Here is a 10,118-nt window from a genome sequence, read left to right on the forward strand (position 1 = left end):
AAATGGTCAAATGAGTTGTGGCATGCTGGGACATTCCCTCTATGGTAAAGGACAAGTTATTATACTGTGGACATCCTACCACTAAAAAGAGGCATAGCGCTGGTGGCCAATAAGGATTTTGGAGGCAGTATACTAAATACTGCTCCAGCACATATATTGGATGACTTGTTTAAGTGGAGTCCAGAGCAAAAGAGGCTCTGCAATAGGTCCTTGATATGGGGCAAGCACTTGGGATGTATGACCCAGCATATCCCACGATACTAGAAATATCCATGGGCGATAAGTAAACAGTGTCTCCAAAAGCCCCAGTGGCAGAGCCTCATCTCAGACCCCTAGGATTCTGGAGCAAAGCCACGCCCTGCACAGCAGAGAATTATTCAGCATTTGAAAAGTAGTTCTTGGCCAAATTGCACAATCCAGAGCAAATAGATCATTATTGTTTTAAGCTACTAAGTCTTAGGGTTGTTAACTATGAATAGGTAATCAGAAGATGCATGTAAGAATACTTTGTTCTTTTTAATGTCATATAGTATTCCACTATATACAGATACCACAATTTATGTATCTTTTCTTATGTCATGGACATTTAGGTTGTTTCTGGTTTGGCTCTGTTATGAATAATGCTGCTATGAACACGTCTTTTGGCAGAAATGTGTACTCATTTCTCTTGAGAACAGACCTAAGAATAGAATTCCTGGTCATGGGGCAGGCATGAGGGGAGGCATCTTTAGGAGATATTGCCAAAGAGTTTTCCAAAGTAGTTAAAATAGTTTATACTTCCATCAGAAGGTATAAGAGTTCCAGTTGCTCCATATCCTTGCCAACATTTGGCATTGTCAGTCTTTTTCATCTAGTCATTCTGGTAGGTGTGTATCTTATTGTGGTTTTAATTTGCATTTCCCTGATGAGTAACAATATATTCTTTACTAAAAAAACCACACACACAAGAAACCAAAATATTGACAGTGGCAATCTGCAGAGGTGTGATGATTTATTTTGTTTTGTTATTGTTGTCTGCTTTTTGTTTTGTAGTCTTGGTCTTTCTATTTGCTAAGCTTTCTGCATTTTTAAAATTTAAGTGCTTAATTTTTTAAGTTATACAAACAATCCAAAAAACCTCCACCTACTTGTTCTCATAAATAACAAGGTATATTGACGACAACAGTAATATTACAAGTGAAGTCACCAGAAATATTTATTGAGCACCTATTGTATACCCAGCACTGTGGGAGCGGCTTTGAAGGACACAGGGCAGTACAGGACTTATTCCCTGCCCTTGAGAGGTTTACAGTCTAGGTGGAGACAGAAGAACCAGGACATATGGGAGCCAGGAGAAAACAGTCCAGGCCAGGATGTTACAGGAGCTGGAAGGTGTCTGGGGTCAGAGCCACCAAGTGGTTCAGTGCCAGGAAAGACAACAACTCACAGCTCCCCGGGCCCATATCCACCCACTTAGTGTGCCCTATCCATAGCCTCTACTCCCGCCATCATAAAACACCTAACTCCTTGTTCAGTTGCTATTCAAAGTGCAATGAAATGGGGGAGGGGTGGGGCAAATGGAAAACGTCCTTGGATGAGTTCCAGGGGCTGGCGTCACAATCTCCTTCCTGCTCCTCACCCACATACCCCTCACATAGAGAGGTCCCCATTCAAGGAGGCCTGTCTGACCATCCAGGACCACCACCCCAAGAGCTAAGAGGAGGGGGTGGTCACTGCTTGAGCTGCCTGAGGTAGAACTGGGGAACCCTACTTCTAGCACGCCCCTTCCCCTTCCAGTCCACTGAGTTGGGGGGACAGGCACCCCGGAGCTGCCACCCAGGGCTGAGAAGGTACAAAAGGGAAAGGACATGGAGGAAGAGAGAGGAGCAGAGAGGGACTGAGAGCCCAGCTGGGAAAGAGGGGCCTCTGGGGCTCCTAGAAAAGTGCAGGGGAAGGCAAAGCCAAACACTGAGGCCGGCTCCCCTGCAGGTGGAGGGGAGGTGGGGTGGTCTGCTACGGGACCCGACCTTCCCCACGTCTTCACGGGACCGAGGGGGTTATCAAGGGCCACGAGGGTATCAAATCCCCAGCCTTGTTCCAGGCTGTGCCCACTTCAAGGTCACCCTGCCCAACCTTAGAGGGGAGTGAGGGGACCTCAAAGTTTCGATGATGCCCCCCACTCTGTTGGGTCCCCTTCAAAGTGCTATCTGTTTACTTCTCAAATTACAAGGAATTCAGGTCTGAGAATGCGGGAAAGGGGCAGAATTTTGTAACACCCATCAGACGGTGAGGGGAGGGGCCAGGTACCTCCAGAGAGTACCAGCCAGCGGGTGAGGGTTGTGCCAGCCTCACCGTACCTCAGGGAGAGAGGAAATGGACAGCAAAGGATGAGGAGGGCTTAAATAATAGTTCACATAATAAAAATACCTAGCACTCTAATAAGCCTATTTTTCTGCTATCTAATTTTTTTTTAAATAATTCTAATGCCAGAGGCTGGGGGTATGGGGAGGGAGGGGGCAAGCAGGGTATATACATGAGGAGGAGTTTAAATTAAAACACAAATAATAATTAAGACACACAAACTGAAGGAATCAGGCAAAAGATGTAGAAGAGGCCTGCAGTGGCCCCCTTGTTTCCAGGAGGACCTAGCTTCCAGCGGCTGGGTTAGGGCTTCCTCTTGGAGCTGATCAGCCGGCGTTTAGAGTGATAGAAATCTGAGGAGAGAGAACAGAAGTCAGCCAGGCCAGGAGAAAGAGGGCACAGCAGAACAACCCATCCAACGCAAACTGCAGGGGGGCCAGAACCCCTCCCCAGGGCCAGAGGGACACACTGCCAAGTACAGGGAAGAACTCTGGCAACTTCTGGCCCATCTCCCAGAGGAACATTTCCAGAGCATCCCACCACGCATCACAGATGTGATTAATAATAGGACCTACGCCCATGGGCCGGCTTTAAGCCAAGCTGCCCTATACAGTAGCCACTAATCCTATGTGGTTATTTAAATTAACTAACATTAAACAAAATGAAAAATTCAATTCCTCGTTCACACTAGCCAGATGTCAAGTACTTGGCGGCCATATGTGGCCAGCAGCACTGGACATTTGCATCTTTACAGAGTTCTATCAGATAGCACTGCTCTGGGGATTCCATTAGATAATCCATGAAAAGTGTTCTGCACGATGCCTGGGCCGTATAAAGTTAGCTATTATTATTATCATCATTATCATTATTGTTAGTTCTGACCCAGCTGCAAATTAGCTGTGGGATTCTTGGCTGCATCTCTCCAAGCCTCAGTTTCCTCACCTATAAAATGAGGATAACACTGGTATGGTGCTCTGAGGATTAAATGAAATGCTCTCTAAAAGACTTTGGTTGATGGGGAATTCCCTGGCGGTCCAGTGGTTAGGACTCCATGCTTTCACTGCCAAGGGCCCAGGTCCAATCCCTGGTCAGTGAACTAAGATCCTCCAAGCCGTGCATGGTGCAGCCAAAAAAAAAAATAAATAACAGTAATAATAATAAAATTTTAAAGTAAAAAATTAAAAAAATAAAAAGACTTTGGTCGAAGGCCTGGCATACTTAGTGTTCAAATGTTAGCATCATTCATTCAGTTTTCCTCAAGCACTTGCTATGTGTCAGACACCATCCTAGGTGCTGAGGATTCAGCAATGAGCAACAGAGATACAGATTCCTTTCTTGTGGAGATAATATCCTAGTTGGGGAGATGGACAATATCAAGATAAGGAAGTAGCTGTTGATAGTTTAAAAAGTGCCAAAAAGAGAAAAATAGGCAGGGAAGGGGGGTTGGAGGTGTGTATGTGTGATGGGGAAGGGGAGTTAAGTTTGAATAGGACAGCCAGGAAATTCTCATTAGCTTTCTCTCCACTGCAAATTCATTGCGGGACCTTAGGCAAATCATTCTACCTCTCTGGGCCTTGTTTCTTTGCCTACAGAAGGATGGCAAGAATGTCTTATGGTATAGGATTGCTATAAGGACTGAAAGAAATCTAGAAACTTAGCAAAGGGCCTGGCATATAATCAATGTTCCAAATAAATGTTAGCTGGTTGGTCTTGGCAGCAGGCTAGCTGTGTGACCTCAGGCCGGTCACTTCCCCTCTCTGGGCCTGTTTCCCCCTCTGAGGTATGAGGAAGCTGGGCCAGATAGTTCAGCCCTTGCACCATGAATTCTGGGAGTCTTGATCCCTTGCAGTATCCTCCTCTGCACTTGTCCTCACCTGTCATGCTGGTCTGTCGCCGTTTTCGTCCCTGGGAGGTGCCCGGCCCTCCCGGGGACCCCTCAGGCCGCTCAGGGGAGCGAGGCACGAGGGTGCAGGACAGCGACAGGTCCACGTGGTCCTCCTGAGATGTCCCCTGCAGCAGGGCAGGTGAGGTGCTCGGCCACTTGCCCCCTCCCAGGTCGTCCCGGGTCCCCCGGGGCCCTGCAGGCAGGTAGAGCTTGGGCAGGCCAAGGCCCCTCATGCGCTCCCAGGCGAAGTCACCCTCCAGTGGTGTCTCGGTGACAAAGTCGAAGTTCCATCGCTCTCGGGCCTCCTGCACGCAGCTGGCCATCAGGGCGTCGCAGTCCCGGCGCAGCTGCTCGCTGTCCACCGGGCCAAAGAGGCGGCGGCACGCCTTGCTGCTGCGCGGGATCTGACGGGCATCCCTGCATGGCTCTGACATGGTGCCTGCAGCTGGAACACAAGTAAGACCCTGGTCACCGGAGAAATCGGACCCTCCCTTACCCGGCCGTGCTTCACTCTGTAACCTCAGGCGAGGTCTTCTTACTAGAACGTGAGGTGAGAGGATCACTCTGGTCCCTTCCAGCTGATTTTCCCCCACTTCCCTCCCACAGGCTCTCCCAACCCCCCAGCAACACACACAGGGCTGGGGCAGAGCTCAGCCAGCCTGGCAGCCCAAGGTCACTGGGGAAGTGGGCAGCTGAAGGGCAAGTTTATGTATGTCAACAAAGGCAGGTTTATTGCAATAGCAGGGATCAGGGTCCTGTTTACCACCAGGTATTATCAGGTAAAATCAATTTGTTTTCCCCCCTGAGGTGTCCCTCATGGGTGTGAATGCCCCAAGCATGTGTGAATGGCCAGAGTCCAGCAGTTTCCTAACCCCAGACCTGGCCAGGAGGTCAATTCCCAAGTAAATGGACAGCTCCTCGAGCCTCCTGAAACCCTCCATCTAGATGCTCATGTGGAGTAATCCTGCTCAGCTACTTAAAACTACCCTGGACTTTGGGGTAAAAAACACCTGGGTTCTAGTCCTAGCTCTGCCACTTACTATCTCAACTTTTAAAAAGTCACTTAATGTCTCTAGGCCTCAATTTCCTCATCTGTAAAATGGGACTGCATGCAAGTCTAAAGAGCAGGGCTGTAGAAGCATGCTCAAGCAGTTGATCAGTGGGTCCCTCCAGGCAAGGCAGATGGAACAGAGTTGGGAGGCTGTATCTTGGTGGTTAAAAGTGAGGGCTCTGGAACCAGGCCACCTGGGTTGGAATCCAGGCTCTGCTGGGTGAACCTGGACAAGTGGCTTAACTTCTCTGGGCTCTATTTTCCTCATCTATAAAATGGAGACAGCAATAGTGAATGTCTCAGAGGACATATGTGAGGATTAACTGAGTTAATGTAGATAACGTGCTTAGAGCAGTACCTAGTATATAGAAGCGCTTGGAAAATATTATTATTATTTCTCTCTGCCTTTAGTTCTGCCTGAGCTCCTCCCCATCACTCCACTTGGGCCACTGCCTCCTTCAGACAGCAGCTGACAGGTGTTGTGCGCTGAGGGCCTTTCCCAAGGATGTCATCATGCAGGCAGCCTGGGGGTGAGGAGGAGCTAGGCAGGGCAGGGCAGGGAGATGACTTCTCCCAGGCTGAGCCACATCCTGCCAGGCACATCAGGTGACCTGAAGTCTAGACAACCTGGAAGCCCCTGCCCCATTTTGCCTGCATCCAAGGAACCCATTTTTCAGACAAAGAAAATTAAAGGCACCGGTCTACCTGGTTCCTCTCCTCCCACTTCAGGAGAGGGAAAACTAAGGATGAGTTTGCCCATGAGGGAGTGCTGGCACCTACCTGCCCTGCTCTGGCCTGACTCCAGGATGAGCTCCTGCACGACCTTGACAGGGACTGGGTTTTCCGGGGACAAGTCCTGCTTTGCAGGCTCTGAGGGTGAAAGCTCTGCTGAGTGACCTTCTGGGACAGGAAGCCCTGAACCCACACCACACCTACCCCTCCCCACTCCACCTCTCACAGTGAGTGGAGCTCACAACACGACGTCTCAGCTGATAGGGGAGGGGAGGCACTAGGTGACCTCAGATCAAGTTAAAAGGGCAGGAGTTATGAGACTCGCCCCAAAACCACACAGTTAAAAGGATCAAGGGCCACTGCCACATAGAGAGGGGTTACATAGTGCAGTGGGCAAAGCCCACAAATAACCTTTGGTCACTCTCTTCAGGGCAAGGACTGAGATTTATTTATATATTTTATGTGCCAAGGCCTGTTCTAAGAAGTTTACAAATATTAATTCTCTGAAAAAGTGGGTACATTAGCTCTTTTACTGATGAGGTAACCAAGGCTCAGAGAAGTTAAGTAACTTTCCCAAGGTCACACAGCTCACAAGTGGCACAGCCAGGATTTGAACCCAGGCCTGAATGCCCTGGGTTCTGTGCTCTGGTGTTGAACCCTACTCCCTCTCTAATTTTGAGGTTTCTTTACCAGAGAGACCCATCAGAGACACTTGAGCTTTTTCAAAATGTAGACTGACAGGCCCCTCCTTCCCCAGACCAATTAAATTCAAGTGTTTGACAGTTCTCCAGATGGACATGCTTGGCGTGCCAGCCAAGAGGGGACACACAGACTGTCCTGCATAGACACTATGGATCTCAGTGCTTCATTGGTACATGGAGAAGCCCACCTAGGGCTTTATCAGGGAGCTGGATATTCCCTAGTTTCTAGGAGCTGAAGATGGGACCAGAATCCAGGCAGGGACCATCTCTACTTCTGTCACCCCTTCCCTTTCGGCTCTCATAGGCTCCCCACCAAAATCTGCTCTCATGCCCATTATTATAACTCCCACCTCAGAGAAAACAAATACAAACCCTTGTTTTACAAACAAGTAACTGAGAATAGCTTCCTTTGTTGGCCTTCGTGCCTTAGACTTCAACCATATTTTCATACCCAAATAAATGGTAAGCTCTCAATAAACACTGCTGAACCAATACGGTACTCCTTTTAAGAGGCGGGGGAGCGACCTCAGATGAGCACTGGAATAGCGGCGGGAAGCAAAGGCGGGTGAAGCCTCCTTCCGCGGGAAGGCGTGTTTGCTATTAGCGCTGGGGCCAGAAGGGGGCGCTGGTCTACAGGAAATCACGCGCGGGGTGGGAGGTGCGTGGGCAGAGCCTGGGACAGCGGCAGGGAGTTGTGATGAGTCAGTTTCCTGTAAAGAGCTCCCAGCCCGCCAAAACTTCGCTTCCACTCCGGCTGCACGTCACCCCCGGGTGGGGAGGGGGAGCGGGAGGGTGATCGGGAGCCGCGAACACGTCACGCTGAGCCAGCTAGGCTTCCAAAACCCCCGCCACTGTTGGGAAACCGCGCGCTCTCGCGCCGCCTCTTGTGACACACGCGCGCGCGCGCGCACACACACACACCGCAAGCACAGGCGCGCCGAGATCTGGTCCCTCCACCTTATCTCCACGCCCAAAGCAGGGGATGAGTCAGATCCCTGGAAAATAAAAATAGACGGGAGCAACGAAAACAAAACCGCTCTTAAGTCCTCTCCGAAACGCAACGTGGAGGAAGGGAAGGAAGGAGGGAGCTACCTGGGCGCCCTAAATTACCAAACCAGTTCCAAGATTCTTGTCCCCACGGGGAAGGCGCGTGTCCCCCGGGGGCCCCTGACAAGGCAGACAAGGCGGACGCACCGTGGTCCGCGCTGGGCGGCGGCGCCCGAAGGGCGACTCGCCCTCCTGCTCAGCCGTGTCGCCCTCGGAGAGGGAATTCTGGACTAGGTTGGGGGCGCCCGGAGCCCCCGAATGCAGGCGACGGAGGTCCGGAGCGGCGTCGCACCCTGAAGCCCCATCCCTCAAAGACACGACCCCTCACCCCCTTCCTCCCTTGGCGGGGACTGTGTGCCCCGCCGCCCCGCAGAGCAGGGCTCGGCCCCCGCCCCTGAATCCGTCCGTCCGACCCAAGGGCAGGCTGGGCCGGGGTTCTCCCGGCAGCGGTGGGAGAGAGGTAGGTCCGGTTTCTGCGCTTCCCTAACTGACTGGCTGGCGCAAGCCCACTCAGCGCCGGGCCGCGGCTCCGGGTCCTCGAGGGCGCGCCGCGGGGCGGGGACCGGACACCCGGTCCTGGACCTCCCGGTGTCCCGGCTTCCCTGGGAACACTCTGTGCCAGCCAAATAGGTCACTGTGCTGATGGGGGTACAGAGACCGTGGAGAGGCAGGGAAGGGGACTTCTGGGGGAGCCGCCGTCTCCCAGCCCTGGCGGGGTTCTGACTTCACCCGGCCCCGTTCCCTGGGGTCTTCTTGTCACCGTGAGTCACCTCCTCGTTAGCCCTTAAGGGACGTGTCCCGACACGTTCCCAAAGGCCGGAGACACAGCCCGCGCTGACCTCAGCGCCCAGCCTATTGGCGGACACGGCAGCGTTGGGGACCCAGACCTCGGTTCTGGGCCGGGATGGCACCGATTGGATCCGAGAGCCTCCCGGGAGCGGATCCCAGATGAACCTGCTCGGCTCGGCTTTCCCCACCCCTCCCGGACCCCTCCGCGGACAGGGCTTCATCCCCACGCCGCGAGCGCACCAAGCCTGGGGCCCCGGGCTCACCCCCCGCCCGGTCCACGCCGTCCCTCGCCCCAGCTGAGCTTCAAGCGGAGGGAGCGTGGCGGGGATCTCTGGTATTAGTGCTCCCTCTCCCCGCCCGGAATCTACGACACATCCCGGCCCCTGTCCCACGCGCACATATAGACTCCGGTGTGCGCAAAACCGAGCCCCAAGTACGGACCCACGCACGCCATTCACCTGTGAACACAGTACACACACGCCGCTGCGGACATACACCCACGGAGGTGCGCGGACACGCTCGGCTCAGCTCAGAGCCGCAGCCCGGGATTCGCTCTTGCCTGCCCTGGCTCCCTCACCTCCTCTGAGGGTCTCGTGTCTCAGTGGATCCGCGCCCAGCTCCTGGTCGCCCAGCTCCCGACTCGGGCAGCTGCTCACACCTAAGCTGGCGCCGCCTGCGCTCCCCTTATAAAAGGGCTGGAGGCGGGACCGGCCGCTCCGCCCACAGCGCGCCGGGGACCGGCCTCGGGGGGGACAACTGCCGCTCCCCTGCGCTCGCAACAGCGCTCTGGAAACCTCTGCGGCCAACCTCGCGTGCTGCAGGAGGGCGCTTCCCTCCTCCCCACTACCCGCGCCTGGGTTTGTACACATGACACATTTCCCCACGAACTGACCCCAAATCTGTTTTTTTCAGGTGGGGAGTGAGTTGCCGCTCCCCCGGAGGGGTCGACATTGTTAGGACAGGACCGAGGAGCCCCCTCTCTGGCCCACCACCAACTGACTCTGGGCAAGGGTTTACCCAAAGCAGCTGAATAGACCATGAGGAGTGTCATTAATAAATAAAAATCCTTAAATAATTTAAAAAACAAAAACAAAAAACCTCACTTTGCAATTCCCAGAAAAGCCCCACTACACCACCTGTATTCCCATGGATCTCTCACTACACCACCTCTGCCCATTACCTGAGGCACCCAGAGACCCCAACGAAGCATTCTTGGAGGCCAGAAAGGATTCAATTCCCTTTATTTCACAGATAAGGAAACCGAGGCCCACAGAACTAAAGGGATGAGAAGTTATTTGTCAAATGCTCCAGGGAAGAGAGAACTGGGCACACTGCTAAGAAAGGGCCAACCTGGTCTCCAGGGGAAATGGGACACTGAACTAACTTTCCCACCCTCTCCTCCTCACTCCCTACACCCACCTCCCTCTCACCTCAGCAGAAGAAAGCTCTGTGATTGCAGTAGATTTGATGGCTAGGAAGGGGAGAAAGATTTGGTGGGTGAGTTAGCTCCTGGGTAGTCCCCACACAGCCCACATACGCTGCTGGGAAACCGAGGCTCAGAGTTCAGTGGCCT

At 52.9% G+C, this 10,118-nt stretch overlaps 1 protein-coding gene across 2 annotated transcripts; it reads right to left on the reverse strand.

The window, feature by feature from the left end:
* Positions 1 to 1,177: 1,177 nt before the first annotated feature.
* On the reverse strand, positions 1,178 to 9,215 carry CDKN1A (cyclin dependent kinase inhibitor 1A). Of its 2 annotated transcripts, none has more exons than XM_061196297.1 (3): positions 9,123 to 9,215; positions 4,215 to 4,670; positions 1,178 to 2,693 (listed from the first exon to the last, which is right to left on the reverse strand). In XM_061196297.1, exons 2-3 carry the CDS (start codon positions 4,657 to 4,659, stop codon positions 2,644 to 2,646), a joined length of 495 nt encoding a protein of 164 aa, XP_061052280.1. In that variant the 5' UTR covers positions 4,660 to 4,670; positions 9,123 to 9,215; the 3' UTR covers positions 1,178 to 2,643. The 2 variants fall into 2 exon arrangements, with proteins under 2 accessions (XP_061052280.1, XP_061052281.1); XM_061196298.1 differs by having other exon boundaries at positions 9,004 to 9,209.
* Between the last annotated feature and the right edge of the window lie 903 nt (positions 9,216 to 10,118).

This window comes from Eubalaena glacialis, chromosome 7 (genome assembly GCF_028564815.1).
Source record: "Eubalaena glacialis isolate mEubGla1 chromosome 7, mEubGla1.1.hap2.+ XY, whole genome shotgun sequence".
In the NCBI taxonomy this organism is placed as follows: Eukaryota; Metazoa; Chordata; class Mammalia; order Artiodactyla; family Balaenidae; genus Eubalaena; species Eubalaena glacialis.